Source organism: Pogoniulus pusillus, chromosome 1 (genome assembly GCF_015220805.1).
Source record: "Pogoniulus pusillus isolate bPogPus1 chromosome 1, bPogPus1.pri, whole genome shotgun sequence".
NCBI lineage: Eukaryota > Metazoa > Chordata > Aves > Piciformes > Lybiidae > Pogoniulus > Pogoniulus pusillus.
In genome coordinates, this window is record NC_087264.1 from 42,656,026 (window position 1) to 42,675,900 (window position 19,875).

Genomic DNA, 19,875 nt, shown 5'->3' on the forward strand with positions numbered 1-19,875 from the left:
TGTTGTGGGTTGTTTTTTTTGTTTGTGCTACTTTTGGTTTTGACTTGAGAGTCCTGTCATAGTGGCTGCAGATTCTGCTGATGATGCACCATTCAGAGCATCTCCTTCCTCTGCAGCAGCATCATTTTGGCAGTTCTGACACCAGTAACAACTTCTTTTTGTCACTGTACTGAGTTGATGTGACTTGGAAGGGACCCACAGGGAGCAGGGAAACATAGCGACAAGGCTTGTCTTTATACGGCTTCCCCTCTGTTCCTAGCTCCACTTGAACAATGAGCCTGCATGTGAGCCTGCACATTTACACACATGCACAGTGCTTTATGAAATGCCTCCTGCCAAGCCTGGATCTATTTACTGTCTCACCAGTTTTGCTGTGTTTAGAGGTAAATGATTGAAAAGGTCACTAGCAGAAGTGCTTTAAAAAAACAACCCAGCTGTTAAACTGTCTATATTGCCCTGTAGACTCTGTTTGAAAATGTAGGCTTTGGGGTTGCCTGTGAACTCTGTAGCAGTGGAGCCTGTTTGTTAGTGTAGAGTGCACTGAACACAACCTGTTTTTTTACAAGATTGCTGAAGGGAAGCAGGCTTTGCACTCCAATTTGTTTATTGTAGGACTGTTGTGTGAAGAGAAGTGGGGAAGATATTTTCTTCCCTAAAGCTCATTTTCTTTTGCGTTCACAGTGAGGCAGCACAGCTGGGCATTTGCAGAGCTCAGCAGGAACTGTTTAATCTCTGCAGTGCCCTGGTATCACCTGCACTATCTCTCCACTTCCTCTCCAGGACAGCTTCCCTGTTTCTGTTTCTTCAAGTAAGCTGAGAGTTTATTGTGGCAGTCTGAATTGGGTCTTATTCATTGCCAGTATATGAAGTGGTGATCCTTGGCTGGAGAACATTGTTATAATGAAATCACAGAATGTTAGGGGCTGGAAGGGACCTTGAAAGATCAACCCCCAGAGCAGGATCACCTCTTCCAGATCACACAGGAACACATCCAGGCAGGTCTTCAATATCTCCAGAGAGGAAGACTCCACAACCCCCCCAGGCAGCTTGTTCCAGTGTTCTGTCACCCTCACAGGGAAAGAAATCTTCCTCGTGTTTCCATGGAACTTCCTGTCCTCAGCTTCCACCCCTTGCTCCTTGTCCTGTCATTTGGCATCACTGAAAAGAGCCTGGCTTCATCCTCTTGGCATTCCAGTTTATGTATTTATAAACATTCATGTGGCCATCCCTCAGTCTCCTCCTCTCCAAGCTAGGAGCCCCAGTTCCCTCAGTCTCTCCTTGTAAGGAAGATGTTCCACTCCCTTCATCATTTTTGTGGCTTTGTGCTTGACTCTGTCAGGCAGTCCCTGTCCTTCCTGAACTGAGGGGCCCAGAAGTGGACACATTATTTCAGATGTGGCCTCCCCAGAGCAGAGAAGAGGGTGAGGAAAACCTCTCTCTTGACCTGCTAACCACATCCCTTCTAATATACCCCAGAATGGCATTGGCTTTCTTGGCCACAAGAACACATTGCTGGCTCATGGTCAACTTTTCCATCCATCCCAGATTCTTTTCCCCTTCACTGTTCCAGTGATGGCTCCTGGGTGATGGGCAGTGAGAAATAGCAAAGCTGGTAGCTGGAATCATGCTTTCCTTGCTCTGAGCACATAGTGAACTGTGTCCCTGAAGACAAGAAGTGTGTACAAGATGATGCATGTGAATTCCTGTGAACTGCACAAACTCCTGCTGCCTTGACCATCAGAATTAGCTCCTTTGCAACTTCCCTTGACTTCTGTTGGCCCTAAAGGCCATGGGGTAGAGTCTGAGTCTGTACCAGGAAGGAGACTGTTAAACCTGTGTTTTGATTTCATGGCAGTAAGTGCTCAATAATGTGGTGGAGAACGGAGCAAAATGCAGGCAGAAGCAGCTTCACACAGACGCTTGTGGTGCATCCCCATCTGAACTCATGTAGCTTCTCACACTGACCCTGTACAGTTGACCTCTCTTTCGCTTGCACTGCCACTGAATGGAATCAGCTTTGTGCTCTCATGATTCTCCTGCAGCCTGCCTCAGTTCTGCCTTCACTTCTGCCCACTGATACTTCAGCCCTGGCTCTCATCTGCCTGGCCACACTGTGCTGCTAACAGGTTGGCAAAGGTTTGCCATAATCTTAGTTTTCTGAGAAAACTGAGACCACAGGCAGGAAAGTTCTTCCAGGCTGCAGCTTTGCATGTGTCTTTCAATGGCACTTGAGCCACTGGGATTTGGCTTTCTGGCATAGGATTCTCAGCTCTGGCAGACCTTGGCTCTCACCTGGAGAGTTGAGCTCCACATTGTGTGTATTTTAGCTTCATTCTTGGAAATGCCACTTCAGAGACAGATATCAGATTCTATAATGTGCTGAAATCCAATCAGCTCACATCCCAAGGAGCTCTTCAATTTGCAAACAACCTAGAAACATATTATATTTCATATTAGCTTTAAAAGGCTAATCCTTTTTTTGAAGGATGCTAAATTTAAATAAAGCAACAGCAAAGAAGTCAAACTTCTGCACAGTTTTGGAAATGATGGGACATGTGTAGCAAATGAAAGCAAGTTCTTTAAATAGCATGCACTGCTTGTAAGTGTTGGATGTGTAGTAAATAAAGGAAGAAGCAATGTGTAGGTAAGAGCACCTCCCCACGCAACCTCCATCCCAGTGGCAGGTGCTTCTCTTTCCACTTGCATTGCTCAACAAATTTCATCTGAAGAGAGGAAATGAATTCTCAGCTGCAACATGCCTGATAATTAACCACCCTGTAGTTCTGATGTGCAGTGCTGTCACCCACCATTGGGTGGGAGTGGAAAAGACACTGCATTTTGTTGATGGTTGAACATTTGTTTTCCTCATCGTTTTGACACCAGAGGTAATTGCCATTCCTGAAATATTTTCTTGCTACCATTACAAAGCAACTGTTAGGGACAAATTAATTATGAAGAATCTTGTTATGACAGATTAACAGACCAACAGAGGACATTTCTTTCTTCTTATGGCAACTGCATAGTAAAATTTAACAGCTCCTGTTTAACTGCTAGAGACACGTGCTTCTCTGTAAGCCAACACAGTTTATTTGAGGTGGGGGATTTGCAAAACTAGGACTAAAGTATGGAGTGGGTTTCCAAACTTACTTGTATTGAGCTTTTGGTTTCCTGATACAGTGTGCCAAAATGAATTTGAGCCTGAGCATTGCCATATGGAAGGGGGGTCTCCATGATTGGTATTGGACCAGTATCTTCTGTCTGGGTCATGGTTGAGCAGCACTGTGAAGGCTTGGAAGTGAGAAATGCTGGGCTTGTGGATTTGATGGGTTTTAGAACAAGACATTATTTGGATTGCTTTATTTCCAGTAAGGGTTCCCTGCTTAAGGGAGGTCAGATTTGATGTGCTGGTTGAATTCTGAGTGACCATTGATGATCTATCTGCCTGTGTTCCCCTGGAAGTTGTAGACTGCCTGCCCCAAATTAATCCTGTGGGATGCATTCTGAGAACTGTTGTGAATGTGACCTGTAGAGGACTGCTTTTCTATAATGGAGGTGATCGAGGTACCCTGCTTCCCTGAGAAAGAAACATTCTGTCAAAGCCCAGGGGAGGAAGAATTTGAAATATCTGCATTGCCCATGACTATGTTTAGAGGATCACCTAATTTATGTATAGCCACAACAGCAATTCAGTGCTTTCAAAGAGGCAGTTAGATAAGTATCTCATTGTTAATTTGCTGCTATGAGATGGGATGTTAGTAAATCCCAGGTGCTGATAACAGAATCATAGAATGGCAGGAGTGGGAAGGGACCTCTGGAGATCATTGAGTAGGGCAGGTTACATAGGAACATGTCCAGATGAATCTTGAAACTCTCCAGAGAAGGAGACTCCACAGCCTCTCTGAGCAGCCTGTTCCAGTGCTCTGTCACCCTTACAGTATAGAAGTTTCTCCTCATGTTGAGGTGGAACTTCCTGTGTTCCAGTTTATCATTTTCCCCTCATCCTATCACAGGACATCACTGAAAAGAGACTGACCCCTTCTTGGAACCCATCCTTCATATATTTATTAACATTAATACAATTTCTTCTCAGTCTTCTTCAGACTAAACAGCCTCAGTTCTCAGCCTTTCCTCATAAGACAGGTGTTTTGGTCCTTCAGTCATCCTTGTAGCCCTCTGTTGGACTCTCTTAGTATATTCCTGTTCTTGAACTGAGGAGCCCAGAGCTGGACACAGCACTCCAGGTACAGAATCATAGAATCAGTCAGGGTTGGAAGGGACCACAAGGATCATCCAGTTACAACACCCCCACAATGGGCAAGAACACCCCACACCAGATCAGGCTGTCCAGACCCCCATCCAGCCTGGTCCCAAACACCTTCAGGAATGAGGCCTCTACAACCTCCCTGGCCAGTCTCATTAGGGCAGAGTAGACAGGGAGGAGACCTTATCCTGTTTGGCACACACTTCTTAATGTGCACAGTTAAAGAAGGAGCCTGTTTTGGGCCTCAAAATAGACATTGTCTGGATTTAAAGATGCTTCTGGAGGAGAGCTCTTCACATTTTCAGCTTTGCTGCCTTTGTTTCATTCAGCTTGTCAAAGAGGTGACTTGGCAAAGGACCTCTCTAGTTAGTACCCCCATGTACATGCAGCACTCGGAGAAGGACATCTTTAGTAGTAATCACTGCACAGTCCTATTCCATGCTGTGATCTGCTTCATGAGGGAACCATGAAGTTCCACTCTTTTCCAGAGGACAAATCAAGACCATGTTTATCCCATTTTCTGTCTTCTGTCTGCTGATGTCAACTCATAGTTTCATTGTGACTTCATCCTTTTTGGTAGGATCTCTGTGGTCCTTTTTGTCATGCAGAATGTTTCCTTGAGACCATCCACAGTGATTGAATTTGCCAGCAAGGTCTGATTCTTTGGAGGATCTTCATCAATATTATTCTTCTGTCAGGTTTTGCTCTGACTGCCTTTTTAGAACACCTTTTGATTTATTTTCCTTCTACCCAAAGTTTGAAATTGGCTGCCTTTGACTGACCTGTTGATGGAGATTGCCTTTTGCTTTTTAGTTCTGCTGCTGTGTTTGTGTCATTTTTTTTTCTTGCCATATGTTAGTCTCTGGGCAGAGGCCAATGGGATGAGATTTAACAAGGCCAAGTGCAGGGCCTTGCCACAAGAACCCCAAGCAGCGCTACAGGCTGGGGACAGAGTAGCTGGAGAGCAGCCAGGCAGAGAGGGACCTGGGGGTGCTGGTAGATAGTAGCTGAAGATGAGCCAGCAGTGTGCCCAGGTGAGCTGGAGAGCCAATGGCATCCTGGCCTGTATCAGGAACAGTGTGGCCAGTAGGACAAGGGAGGTTATTCTTCCCCTGTACTCAGCACTGGTCAGGTCACACCTTGAGTACTGTGTCCAGTTCTGGGCTCCTCAATTGAAGAGAGATGTTGAGATACTGGAACATGTTCAGAGAAGGGCAACAAAGCTGGTGAGGGACCTGGAGCACAAGGCTTATGAGAAGAGGCTGAGGGAGCTGGGGTTGTTTAGCCTGGAGAGGAGGCTCAGGGGTGACCTCATTGCTGTCTACAACTACCTGAAAGGACATTGTAGCCAGGTGGGGTTGGTCTCTTTTCCCAGACAACCAGCAACAGTACAAAGAGACGCAGTCTCAAGTTGTGCGAGGGGAGGTCTAGGCTGGATGTTAGGAGGAAGTTGTTAGCAGAGAGCGATTGGTATTGGAATGAGCTGCCCAGGGAGGTGGTGGAGTCACCATCCCTGGAGGTGTTCAAGAAAAGCCTGGATGAGGCACTTAGTGCCATGGTCTAGTTGACTGCATAGGGCTTGGTGGTAGGTTGGACTGGATGATCTTGGGGGTCTCTTCCAACCTGGTTGAGTCTATGATTCTATGTATGTTTTTTATTACCATTTTTTCCACTGAAGTCAGCAACTCTGGTACTTGGAAAGACACAGCCCTTCTGAGTAACAGGAGGGGCTTTTTTGTGACTTTGTTTTTATGGTTTGCTTTTTTATGGGGTAGGGATTTGTTTTGTTTGGGGTTTTTTTTGGTTTGTTTCAGCATAGGCACTTTGCCATTGATGATGGCTTACTGGCACCATAGCCACTCTCTTATCCGTTGGATGTGGTGCTGTGATAGTCACTGCAGGTTTTTGGAATTGGTGACATAATCCCTTGGTTATCTTTCCTGACTTCTTTGTCAATCCAATTGAATCACTTCTAGGTATTTCATGTGTTACTGTCTCCTCTTCAGGCATCCTGTTCCTGTGGGAAGAGGTCTGTACTTTAAAGGTCAGAGATTCTCAGATTGAAGATGGGGGAAAGAATCTGCCTCTCTATTTGGTAAGGGGTTGTACTGAGATCTCTGTAGAGCCTGCAATGGAAACCCTTCTTTCTGTGTTCTGTGACCAAGCTGAATGCTGATGCCTGTCTGTGTGGCTGTAAGAGAGGGAGCCTGCTTGCTGTGCTCCCCGGCCATTGAAATGACCTACCAGGAGAGACATTGCATATGTACAAGGGAGAGAAGCTGCTGTTGTGTAGTTTATTCGCCTGACGTTGACTGGGATGGGTCCTGACTGGAGGTCAGCTGTGACGTGCAGCTGGTAGGGTGGGATTCGACTGTTGGGAAGAGGAATATGTCAGCCCAGATTCTTTGGCGTTGACAAAGTGGATGTGACGATTTCTCCCTTCCAGCTGCAACGGCTGCTTCTGTGCCTCTTTTCCTGCACACCCACACTAGGAGAGCATACTGTGTGAAGCTACCCTGTCTTGACCCTCAGCTGCTGAATTAGATAAGACTTAGCTGAGCTTTCTTCATCTTTCCTTCTGTGCTTTGGCCATCCATCTTGATATACTGAAAGACACACTGGAAAGTGAGGTTTATCTTTGTCTGTCAGTGATTCCTGTGGAGTCCATGGCTTTTCCAGCTGCATTTTATTACAGGATGGTGTGAGGGGACTAAGGGAAGAGGCTGTCAAACATCTGTCCTCATCCCTGCTCCTAGGTTCCTGCACTTCTCTTTGAAGGCCAGGAATATTCAACAGTGAACAGATTCCCTTGATACTCATTTCATCTCATCTTCTACCTCTTCACTCACCCGAGTAGTGCCCTGAATGTTCTCCCTCACATTCACACTATTCAACCTCTTGAGTAGTTGGAAAATGTTACTAGGTCAACCTATTGACAACATCTCATTTTATTATTGAGGGCAAGCTATGAAACTCTCTCTTTTTTATACCATACTGGTTTATGTGTCTTGCAGTGGTTCCTGATGTACTCTTCCGTGTTTGGTTTGCTACTTCATTTGAGACTCAAGACTTTTTTTTAAGTGGAGACATGATCTCTACATCCCTCTCCCTTATGTGAAGCCTACATATGCATAGTTGTAACCATATAAGCTTTGGTAAAAGATAATTTCTACTGTTGCCTTGTTGGAGCTTTTTATCACATGTTCCCGTGGGCCACATCCTGACTTCCCATGCTACTGCTTTCTCAGGGTCTCCTTACATAGCTGTCTGTGGCTTTGTTCTCCCTACAGGGCACCTTTGCTGCATATTGTCTCCTGCCATTCAGTCAATAGTCTGTGATTTCTGTAAGATGTGGCAACAGCTCCTGTTTATGGAACACTCCTGAACGTGACATCTCAGTTGATCTTGTTCCTTACAGCAACTGGAAATGGCGAATGAAACAAGGCTTAATATGGCTGATGGCTGGGAGTGCCCCCTACTGTAGCTAAACACAAAGCTGTATAAGATGGTGTCTTTACAGACCTCAGCTTTTTCATTGCCATTTCACATGGTCTAATCCCAACTGAGCTGAATTAATTTTGTTTGCAAGATTTTGAGAGATACTGTGTCAAATTTATTGTAATTTCACCTGCTTCTGTAACAGGAGCTTCAGGCACTGTGATCAATGGATTAAGACATGTGCCTAATTTCACTGCGGCCTCTATAAATGTCAGCATGCCTTCTGCAGCCACGTTGGTGAATTGCTTATCCTCCCTGGGTGTTTTGTAATGAAGCACAGGACAGATCTCTTTGTATACCAACCTTATCTCATGGCAAGGCACTGAAGGCACTTGGGTAGTCTGTTAACTTTGCAAGTATTCTAGATGCATAGTCTGCTCCTTTCTTCTCATGCAGTATTCTTATGTGTAAGTACTTTTCACGTAAGTGTATGTGCCCCAGAAGAGACTGCACAACATGACGAATGTGAAGTACAGTCACAAGGTAAAACAGCTTCAAGAGGAGGATCTTGTTCACTGGAGGTGATGTCTGTAGGTGTGAAGGACTTAGCCTGACTTCTAGATTCCTGTATTCAGCAGTTTGATCTGGAACTGTTAGCTAGAGAGAGTAAGCAGGCAATGCTGTAGCCCAAGAAGTGTGACATCCCAGTTGTTTTAGCTTGTTATTTTCTCCTTGTCTCTGACCATCCCCTCGCTGTGCTCCTTGTTCTCCCTGCTGAGGAGATTTAGACAGAACAGTGCATTATATCACAGAGGTGTCTAGAGGGGAAACAGCTGCTCCCTTCTGATTTTTCTCTTGAACTGCCCCATAGATAACTAATTGCAGCTCAGTTGCTTCTATTAGCTATTTACCTAAAATTGAGCTGGCTAATGAAAATGTTTCTAATTAATATGAGGCAGATTAAAACTCATTACAGCAAGGTCGTCAGTAATGAGAGATAATCAGAGCACAAATGGCCAAGCTCGGAGCAAAATGAAGATGGAACCTGAGCAGGCAATTGGTGCTGGTTGTGCATGCACCAGCCAGCAAGGGCAGGGTTCAGCAAGGTGACTGCTGGTGCTTTGGGCTGCAGCTGAGCAATGCTGCTTCTTCCTCTCCAGGGCAGCTTGGAAAGTAACTGAAGAGATAGACCTCACCCCAGCAAAAATGTTTTCTGAACCAAATGACTTCTCAGCTCATGTGTTTGTACTGGGCCACCCCTTAGTCACCTGAAGGGATTATTAGGAGCCCTGTTGTCAATCCGAGTATTAGTGGGAAGAGTACGGGGGTATGTGTAACATAGGTGGGAGATCGGTGTCTGTGTGTGGATTTTCAGGGTCTTGATGGCTTGAATAGTGGGAGCTTGCATGCCTGTTAAGTGTGAAATGGGCTGGCACTGGTTTGGAAAAGTCCCTTTTGATCTCCAGGGAAGTTTTGCGTGAACCATTAAAAGTCTTTGCTTTAATTTCATCTGCCTTTAGCTCTAGTGATAGAAGTTTGCAACACCAACACCAGATTTCAGCTGTCTGATGCAGGCTTACTGTGTATGTCCTTCCGTTTGTACAGAGTTCCCTGTCCATCCTGCTGGATGTGTGACTCCCTTGCTTGTGAAACTGAGAAGTAAGAAACTGTCATTTTAGTCTAAGCTATCATCTCTGTCAAAGAATTTTAGAATGACAGCCTTTGAGTGACCTTTGGACATCATTTAGTCCAACCCTCCTGCTAAAGAAGGTTTGCCTTGATCAGGTTGCATAGGAGCACATCCAGATGAGTTTTGTAAGTCTACAGAGAAGACTTCACAACCTCCCTGGGCAGCCTGGTCCAGTGATCTGTCACCCTCCAAGTGAAGAAGTTTCTCCTTAAGTTCAGGTGAAACCTTTATTCTAGTTTCTGCCCATTGCCCTTTGTTCTATTGTTGGCTACCACTGAGAAGAGCAGAGCCCCATCTTTATGACCTTTACCTTTTAAGTATTTATATGCATTGATAAGATCCCCCCTCAGCCTTTGCCAGGCTCAAGAGCACCAAGTCTCTCAGCCTGTCCTTGTAAGTGAAATGCTCCAGTCGCCTGTGGGGCCTTCTTTTTGGCTTTCTCCAGTAGTTCACTGTTCTTCTTGAACTGTCCCTTATCCTTTGCAACCTATAAAGCTCTGTTTCTTGCTTCCTGAGTGTTGTACTGGCAACCAACTGTTGTGCTAGAATTTTTGAAGGATCTCGATCTGTGCTAGGACTGTTTTGATCTATGGAAGTCAAAACTGAGGATTAGGAAATGCCTTTCTAACCAGGGTTTGTACCAAGGGGAACTAACTAAAAGGTGTAGGTTCGAAGAGATAACAATATACTTGCCTAAGTGGGAACATAGGAAATGCCCTACTCTCATATGGACAAGCAGGGACCCTGTGGGTAATTCCTTAGGAATGTAATGCATAATGAACACAAATAAGTATAAGTATTAGGTAGTAAGGTAGATTGCTCCAGGAATTACTCACATTCCAAGGACATGGATTTTTCTGTGATTAGCAGTATTATCAGTGAATATTGGTGTAAGGAAACATTTGAATGGAAAGTGTCTGCTGTGCTGAGGAGCGAGCTTTTGTAACAGGTAGGGAGGGAAATGAGTACAAAAGGAAGCAATAGCAGTTCAATTTAGAGTCATGTGTCTTCCTGCAGCATCCCTGCTATCAGTCAGCTTGATTACTGGGTGGTTAACATTAGTGAAGACTACAGGAGTTTGTTAGCTGTATGCTTATTAAGATTTGTTGAAAGAGGAGAGCAGTCCCTTAGATGCAGCTACACTGTCATTGCAATGGGTTCTAGGTTTTCTGTTGTTGTTTTTAAGGCACCCAAAAGTAGCCTTTTCACTTCACCAGTAGATGTGTTCTTCCTAAACATTTTCACTAATCTTTTGGCATAGACTTCATTTCAGTCTCTCGCTGTGTTAAGCTGTGGTGGACATCCTTTTGTGCTCTTCTGGTTTGTGCTGTCTTGGGTCATCTAAAGCTGTAGTTTTATCAGTCATGGGCCATATTCATTGCCAGGAATGGAAGAGAAAAGGCTGTGACCAGATGCCTTGCCCATTTTCTTCCTCCTCAACTTATTATGTTTTGGGGATACCCACCACAGAAGTATGATGACATTGTCTCCTCTGTATATGAAGTCCAAGGTACAAGCTGGCTCATCCAGTCCAGTTTCTTGCTGCTGCAGGCATTCCTGGAAGAGCTGTCTCCTCCAGGATGGCTGCCAGCATATATGCTTGAGATATTACCACACACTGTATGCCACAGGGTACTTTCCAGCATCCCAAAGGCTAAGTATGAAGGGCCATAAGCAGCAGTTCTGCTGTGCTGTGGGAAGAACGCAAGAGTCTATCACCTATATCCTAATTCCTTGAAAAGACAGACAATTTAGTAAATCCAGAAGCTCCTTGGAAGCAGGCTGAATCCCAGCAGAAGGGGTGAGTAGTTTAACTGGAATGTGGATGCTGAGTACACCAAACAGTGTAAAAAAATTATTGATGATTCTGGTATGAGTGCACCCTGTTTGCATTCTGTTTCTCACGGTGGCCAATCAAGAGGGTAGGTTTTGTCTTCAGCAAGTTTTTAAAGTCCTTTAGACATTTTTTTACATGGAATATTCTTAGGAGTCTGCAAAATAGGGGATAATGATTCTGAGGTTTGTAAGGAGCTTTATTAAAGCATTTTTAGAAACAAAAAAATCCATGTAAAATCAGGTGTGGTTGTTTCATCATAAACGTCTAAAGTCTTTCTGAATTCCATTAAGCTCTCGGCTCTTCTATCCTCTGACAGTAAGTGGCATTGGTTAATGATAGAATCATAGAATCAACCAGGTTGGAAGAGACCTCCAAGATCATCCAGTCCAACCGAGCACCCAGCCCTAACCAGTCAACTAGACCATGGCACTAAGTGCCTCATCCAGTCTTTTCTTGAAGACCCCCAGGGACGGTGCCTCCACCACCTCCCTGGGCAGCCCATTCCAATGAGAAATCACTCTCTCTGTGAAGAACTTCTTCCTAATATCCAGCCTATACCTACCCTGGCACAACTTGAGACTGGGTCCCCTTGTTCTTTTGCTGGTTGCCTGGGAGAAGAGGCCACCCCCCACCTGGCTACAATGCCCCTTTAGGTAGTTGTAGACAGTAATAAGATCACCCCTGAGCCTCCTCTTCTCCAGGCTAAACAGGCCCAGCTTCCTCAACCTCTCCTCATAGGATTTGTGCTCCAGGCCCCTCACGAGCTTTGTTGCCCTTCTCTGGACATGTTCCAGCACCTCAACATCTCTCTTGAATTGAGGGGCCCAGAACTGGACACAGTACTCAAGGTGTGGCCTGACCAGTGCTGAGTACAGGGGAAGAATAACCTCCCTTGTCCTGCTGGCCACACTGTTCCTGATGCAGGCCAGGATGCCATTGGCTCTCTTGGCCACCTGGGCACACTGCTGGCTCATCTTCAGCTTACTATCTATCAGTACCCCCAGGTCCCTTTCCTCCTGGCTGCTCTCCAGCCACTCAGTCCCCAGCCTATAGCGCTGCTTGGGGTTGTTGTGGCCAAAGTGCAGAACCCTGCACTTGGCCTTGTTAAATCTCATCCCATTGGCCTCTGCCCACCCATCCAGCCTGTCCAGGTCCCTCTGCAGGGCTCTCCTACCTTCCAACAGATGTGCTGTGTGAAACGGGTTGTAAAAAACACAACTTTAAAAAAGGTTGTTGCTTTGTGGAAAACTCTGTAAGTTGCTGTTTTGTGACAGTTGCAAACGGGAATGGGAGGTTTTCATTTTGTTATTTCACATAACTCGTGGGCATCAACTCTCTAAAGAGCCCTGTGCTTAGCTTGGGAGTAGGTGAGGTGTAAGAGGTCATCACATGGCTTGGAGCTATTCCTACTCACCTGTACAAGAGTGCTTTCCAGAGGGGAGAGGAGGAATGGCCCTTCTAGCCCTGTCCCCAGGACAAAATCTAGCCTGATGTCCTTTGTGTGGTGTCTGTGTTCACACTGTTGCTGGCAGCAGCACTCAGCACCAGGAATTTCTGGTGACTTGTTTGTTATGTCTTTGAGTAAATGTCTTTCAGATTTCCACTCTGCATTCCTAATCCTCGTTTCATGGTTTGCAGTTATGGGAATGTTTTTCAGGGTTGCAGTTACTTTTCTGAAGAATTTTTCATATGAAGTGTGGCTTTCTGCATTTACTTAACTATCTTTAGTGACCTTTCAGAGTCCTTTTGTCGCCAGGCCTCTCCCCAGATACAAGATACTTAAATTTTCACCAGTGTATTTTAACTTTGGTATTAATTTTCTTTTAAATGTATTCCTCCTGTGACATCTGGACATTTGGTGCTCTGAAGAGCATTTCTTTGCCAAGGTCTCAGTGAGTAAAGGCTCCTTTAAAAACATCAAAATGATTTGAGAAGCCAGGTCTGCTTGTAAGTTAGGAAAAAAAAGTCCCTTTGCAGCTCTGCTTGCTGAGTATGTGCTTCATCCCATCCTCCCCATACCTATCAGTTTTTACTTTCACTGTGACCCATGCAAAACAATTTTAATAATGTTAATCCAAATCTACCCAAGGCTTAGGTAAGACACATGAGTCTGATAGTCATGCTTCAGGCCAGCGAAGTTCTTGTCCTGCTGGAGTTCAGGGAAGAGATTTGACACTCAGAGAGTTGCCCAGGTAGACTGAGTAAAGAGCCATATTTGCAGTCAAACACTATTTGTGATCTGGAGTGCTTCTTGAGGTATTTGTGATCTGAAGTGCTTTCCTGAGGGGAGCTTATTCTTGGTAATCCCCAGTATGTGAAATGATTCCTTTCTCTGCAGCATGCTCCTGGCCATGATGCAAGTCCATGTCTAACTAGCTGTTGTTCTCAGTTCTTTTCCCTGATGAGAAGAGTCTTAAAGGTATTCCTTGTACAAGAAAGAGCAATAAATACCTTGTGAAGTTTCTTGGAGAAAAGCTCTGAGCCACTCTGGGGGTTTCCATTTACTATGTAGTTGCTTCAAGAGAGAAATGTGAGTCAACAGCATTGGATACAGTAGTGGAAATTTGGCACTCTTGCTTATGATTAGGGAAATGTCATCTATCAAAGCAGCAAGTGTTGCTTCTGGACTGTGACCTAGCTTGGGGAGATTAAGGCAATTAGTAATGTTAGGAGCATTTTTCCACTAAAAATTGTGACCTGGTTGCTATGAAAAGCAACTTTGGAATCTGCATTCACATTCCTGATTCATTTTCACTGTATTTTTGCTGTTAATGTGAACTAGTGCTACAGCTGTATTTCCTTTCTCTGCTTGGGAGGGACAGGAGCTGATATTCTCTGATCTGTTCAGCCAGCCAGCTGTCTGGTAGGAGCTATAGCCAAGCCAGTTGTGAGAGCATGGTGGAGGATGCTGTGCATGAGAGTTTTGTTCTGTTTTGTTCCTGTAGCCCTCTACAAAGATGCACTAGTCTGCCTTGGCCAGGACTGCTGTGCCCATGAGGCCAGCTAAGTTCTCTACAGGATGGACAAGTTCGTGAGGGATGAAATGTCCTCTCTTCTTGTGCTAGAGAGGAAAGAGGCTATTTCTGCCTCCTCAGCTGTGATTGACATGAAGATGTGCCTGCATCCAACTGTGTCTACATCGAGTTGCATTTTCATCTACTTGAGTTTTCCATCCTGTTTTTTTCCATTTCCTTTGGTGGTCTGTATGGGGTGGGTAGGTGTATTTGAGCCAGCAGCTCGATCCCAGCCTGGCTGTCCAGCCTCATGCCCAGCACAGTGCTAGAGCCCCAGGGTTGTTGCCACTCTGCCCTGAGCCATGCTTCAGCCTGAAGTCATTTGAAGGGGTCCTGCTGTGCCTGTGGAAGTTTGCAGGGCCCTGTGCTGGCCCGCTGGGTTTTCAGGATCACATCTGCCAGGCATCTTGCCACTGTTTCCTGCTGGTGCCCTGGGCTATGGCTACGTGATGCTTAACAGGGGGTGGCAGGCCGCTGTCCCCCTTCCCCTTCAGTGCTGGCAGGGGGCTTTCCTCTGTGACTGAAGGCAGCGGGCAGAAGGCGATTATCAGAGCTGCATAAAAGCTGTTTCCTTGTAATGGGCTGCACTCCTAGTGCTGTCACAAACTACCCAGCTGCTCTAGCTCCTTCCCTCCCACTGCTTTTCTCTTCCAGCCTGTTACACCCTCTCTGCTTTCTTTCTCTCTCGTTCTCTTTCACATCTTCCTTTCCTTGTCCCCTCCTGGTTTACTTTTACCCCTGCCGCCATACACAGGGGAGGAGAGCAGGGGAAACAGCCAGGGCAGAGGCTGGCTTGTTAGAGCAGGAGCTTTGAAGCTGGTGTGAAAAATGCAGCATGGTAGTGTGGGATATGTTAGGCATCCTCATGGATGCTATTTTGACGAGTGCCTCTGAGCAGGCAGTATGCTAGGGGAGCTCACTTTCCTAGCCTGAGTTATGCTTGCCTGTGCATGCCCACTTGGGGAAAGTGCGTGTGTGTTGTCTGTGCGCATCAAACTGTCAAGTCTCACACATGGAGTGTGAGACTTGCACATTAGGCTTTCTCCTCACACTCCCCTAGGCCTGTGTTTCATGCACTTGCAGCTCAGCACTTGGTCTGCCCCCTTGACGCATTCCCACGTGGGAGACCCTCACCTTCTGCTGTGCTGTGACATGGCACTGTTTTGCACAGAGGGCAAAGACAGCTGCTAAATGGGGTGGCTGTGTGGTGTTCATGCATGTTTGCCGTCGTGTTCCTTTCTGCCACTTACTTTGTGTCTTTTAGTGGAGTCTCTTGCCACAGGATCTTGTGCAGATGAAGTCTGCAGATACAGGATCTGACCTTCAGTGACAGACGCCGGAGGAGTTGGGAGCCTCCATGCAGATAGGTGTCAGACGTTAACAAGAAATGGGTTCAGAGTTACTTTTTGTCATTGATTCATGCTTAGATTTTATTAATGTATCAGAGTAAACTTATCTGAAGTTTATTAAAGAATATTGAGTATATCTGTCCTTGGCAGGAGGCTTTTCTAGTGAGACTAATAAAGGCAGAATAAATCATTGTCACTGAAGGATGTGGTGGTTGGTCTGTCCTTGAAAGGCAGAATGAACCTGAGGAGCTGAAATCCAGAAGAGGCAAGTGGTTGGTGATAGATTTAGTCATTTGTTGGCTGCATTTTGGCAAATATAATCAAAGCTGGCAAGTCTTTTATTTCTTAGTTTTTAAACCCACCATCAATGTAGGAGTTTTTTTTTTGGCAATGTAAGGAGTAAGACCAAGACTTAGCTGGACTAGAGGAATGTACTTTCTCCTTGTAATGTGAGATGAGAAGTATGAAGGACTTCTTGCATACTGTCCTCCTTACGGCCAAATAGGCACACGAAGTTCTGATTTTTAACAGATTCTTCCATGTTCCTGAAAGTTCCTGGAATGGTATCTGTGATTTTCTTCTCGCTTTAGTTCATCAAACACACATAGTTGTGGCCCTGGCTTGGGTTTTTTGAATAGGGATTCTCAAACTGCACATTGTAGTGGTGGATGACAGTGACAAACCAATGCTGCCTTATGTCTAGACCTCTTATTCTGTGCAAGGATGTGGCCTTGGATGGAGCCAAAACCTGATGTGCTGTCAGTGATCCTGGTGCCTGTGCAAACATGCATCAAAGCCCCTTTATACTCTGGAGCATCTTGTCTGGTTCATCCCCTCTAAATCAGTACTTAGCTGACACATTGGATGATGATACCCAAGAAAGGAAATCCCTGGTCTGTTTAAATAGTGGACAAATGAGAGGTATGTCTGTGGGTGTGTGCGTGTAACAGACAGCAAAAGGGCTTGGCTGATGTTCTGGTCATTCCACAGGTGCACCTGCGCTCTGCTGAGCGCCTCCGTGAGCTGTGCTGCGCCAACCGAGGCACCTTCATCAAGGTGGGACAGCACCTGGGAGCACTTGACTACCTGCTGCCTGAGGAGTACACTCGCACCCTCAAAGTGCTGCACAGCCAAGCCCCACAGAGCAGCAGGCAGGAGATTGAGCAAGTTATCCGTGAGGATCTGGGCAAAGAGGTAAGGGCAGCCAATAGTCTTTTACCCACTTGGGCCTCAGCAAGCCCAGGTCAGCTAAAAGAAGCACAGGAGATTCTTGGTGGTTCTGAGGTGCAAGAGATACTAAGAAGTGATCTCTGCTTCTCTCCTCCACTCTCCTGGGAGAATACCATGCTAATATTCCCTGCCCATTGATGGGCATTACTGGTGAGCTTAGGAAAGGAGAAGATAACAGAGGATTAAGGATGTGAAAGCTGCCAGGTGCAAATGGCAGGGCTCAGCAGAACAGCATACCTCAGAGGTTATGCCAAGACTAACAGAATTGCTGGAGGTCAGGATGAAGGGTTGTCTGCCACACTGAGATCTGGAGGTGTTGATGTTCAGAGGAAAGATATATTGGCAGAACTCTGTGAGGGATGACTGCTCTCCTCTGGCTGCCCTAGACCAATTCCAGCTGGCACTGGCAGCCCTTTACTTTCTGGAGCCCTTAATTAACCCCAAAAGAAAATAATAGCATAAATCATTTCTGTTGCTTGCAAGTCAGGTAACACAGTAGCCAAGGAAACTCTGTCACCATTAACCCTCAGCAGCCCAGAACATTGAGACCAGTGTTCATTAGATATGAGGGAATTAATTGCAGTATTTAGAGAGGGTATTCTGCTGTTTCACATCTTGCCCTTACAAAAAGAGATTCTCTCATTCCAGCTTAGGTTGTGGAGAAGTATTTCAAGGACCACAACCGACATGGTGAGGGAGGCAGAAGGCAGCAATGTGCAAAAGCAGTGGTAAGGAAAGTATGGGTGAGGGGGAGGAAGGCAGAAGGCTGAAGAAGGGAAGCTGTTGTTGCTCATATAGGGAGATATATGGAACTATTTTGGGTTCTTCTGGATTGACTATGTCATCAGGAAGTAATTGGGTGGAACATAAAGGGTAAGTGAAATATCTGCACCTAGTGGGTATATTATGGGTAGAGTTTGATATGGCGAGTCTGCCTGTGTGCGGTTTTAGGATCTAGGTATCATCTAGACAGGAATGACAATTGATATTTCTCTGCAGTTTAATTGCAGGGTTGATACCAGCCCCTGACCTGCCAGAGACTCTCTCTCTCTCTCTCAATGCTTCATCTTTGTAGCATAGCTGGTCCCAGCTGTGTTCAATAACTTGGTGGATAGATGGAGCAGGATAGGCTAATGGACCCTTGCTGCTTCAAGGGCTTCCATCTGGCAGTCTTCCCTCTACGGGAGTCATGGAAAGCTACCTCAGGATTGGCATCCACTAAGTTACCACAGCAGCCAGCACTGGTTCAGTTTGTGTGGCACCTTTCAGAAGTTGAGGCAAGTGCTCAGAGATCAGCCCTGTTCGCTCAAGTGCGTGTTCAGCCGCCAGTGATCTGCTCTGGTTTCTTTCAGCTTTTTTGAAGATAGATGAGCTCTCCATGCCTCATAGATCCCCAGCAAGGCAGCTCAAATCCGGTGTCCACAGCAGCCTTCTCTCTTAGTGTTCATTTCACCCACATGAGCAGTGCTGGGTAATATTTAAAGAGATTGAGAAAGGGAGGGGAAAAAGGTAGAAATGGGAAGAAAGAGAGAGAAAGGAAATGTTAATTAGTGAATGGTAAAAAAGAATGACAAGTACAGAAATTAAAGAGCTGGTGAGACTGGGCAGTGTTAAATGCCAAGGTAAATGCCCATGTTTGTTAGTTTCAAGGTATTTGAAAACAGAAAGGATTTGGGGAACATAATGCACCAAAGTTGTCTTTGCTGAAGCCCAGAGGATTTAACGGGGTTACTTCAGGAACAGATTTGTTTCCCACATAACTACATCCTCAGTACATTTTAAATATAATATACTTACCTGAAATACAGGCGGCAAAAGAGCAAGAAGGAGTGTAAGGGCAGAGGAAGGTACAGAGAGAGAGATCTTGAAACCGCCCACCTTGAGGCCTGCATTACACCTGGGAACTTGCAGATGAATTCAAACAGAAGAGAAAATGTTAGGGAACCTTTCCAATTTGCCTATGCCTAACCTTGTAGCTCTTGAATTCACAGTATCACAGTATTATTAGGATTGGAAGAGACCTCATAGATCATCAAGTCCAACCCTTTACCACAGAGCTCAAGGCTAGACCATGGCACCAAGTGCCACGTCCAATCTTGCCTTGAACAGCCCCAGGGACGGCGACTCCACCACCTCCCTGGGCAGCCCATTCCAGTATCCAATGACTCTCGCAGTGAAGAACTTTCTCCTCACCTCCAGCCTAAATCTCCCCTGGCGCAGCCTGAGGCTGTGTCCTCTCGTTCTGGTGCTGGCCACCTGAGAGAAGAGAGCAACCTCCTCCTGGCCACAACCACCCTTCAGGTAGTGGTAGACAGCAATAAGGTCATCCCTGAGCCTCCTCTTCTCCAGGCTAAACAATTCAGAGGTAAGACTTCCAGTTCCCCTATCAGGTGCAGGAGCATGCTCCTCAGGTGAATGCCGAGTGTAGGCAAGAAATAATTATGTACAGTTAGTGTCAGTATAGAACAAGTGAGAGAAGCAGCGACTGGAAATACAGAGATACATAGGGAAGTCTGTGACAGGCTGACAAATTAGGCAGGAGCTTGCAGAAGGGCAGGAAGATGGGAAGATCAGAAAAGCCAGTTTCTTGTGTAGAAACATTGTCTCTTCCGTCAGTTAGAAGTGGCCTGTCTTCTGTTGTGGCCTACTCTTGAAATTGTTGTCAGAGGCTTGGTTGATTGGCAAATTGAGTGATTTTGTGGGGAAAGTGGTGTGAATTGTGACTATGTCAATGGGACTCATCTTGGAGTAAAGACAGAGGGCTTGTGAGTTAGCTTTACAGCAGTTCAGCATGATTCTTCTGTCACTGTGCAAATTTGTGTGACGCTGCTGCTGGGGGAATCTCCCATTTTAGAGCAGCACTGTGGCTTGAAGCTGAGAGATGGTGCATATAGCTCTACTGCACGGGCTAATGTGCTGATGTAAAGGAAACTGGAATGTATGCTGATCTGATGTGGAAGGAGGAGCATCCTGCATGCTTACTAATGGCTTGTCCTGTCAACTGCTGTTTTAAGTCTAAGGGGAATCTTTGTACCTATTGAAGATCATTTGAATAA

General features: G+C 45.7%; 1 protein-coding gene across 7 annotated transcripts in view; it reads left to right on the plus strand.

The window, feature by feature from the left end:
- The window catches only part of ADCK1 (aarF domain containing kinase 1), a 97,791-nt gene that overhangs the window by 25,499 nt on the left and 52,417 nt on the right, over positions 1-19,875 (plus strand). For 6 of the 7 annotated variants that reach the window (XR_010303926.1, XM_064150550.1, XM_064150536.1 and 3 more), the window contains one exon: positions 16,580-16,783. The exons of the other annotated variant lie outside the window; for it this stretch is intronic. Coding sequence is in view for 5 of the 6 variants with exons in the window: in XM_064150550.1 (XP_064006620.1) it covers positions 16,580-16,783 (204 nt within the window). In the remaining variant the exon portion in view is untranslated. The remainder of the gene's footprint in view (positions 1-16,579; positions 16,784-19,875) is intronic. 7 annotated transcript variants of the gene reach the window in all.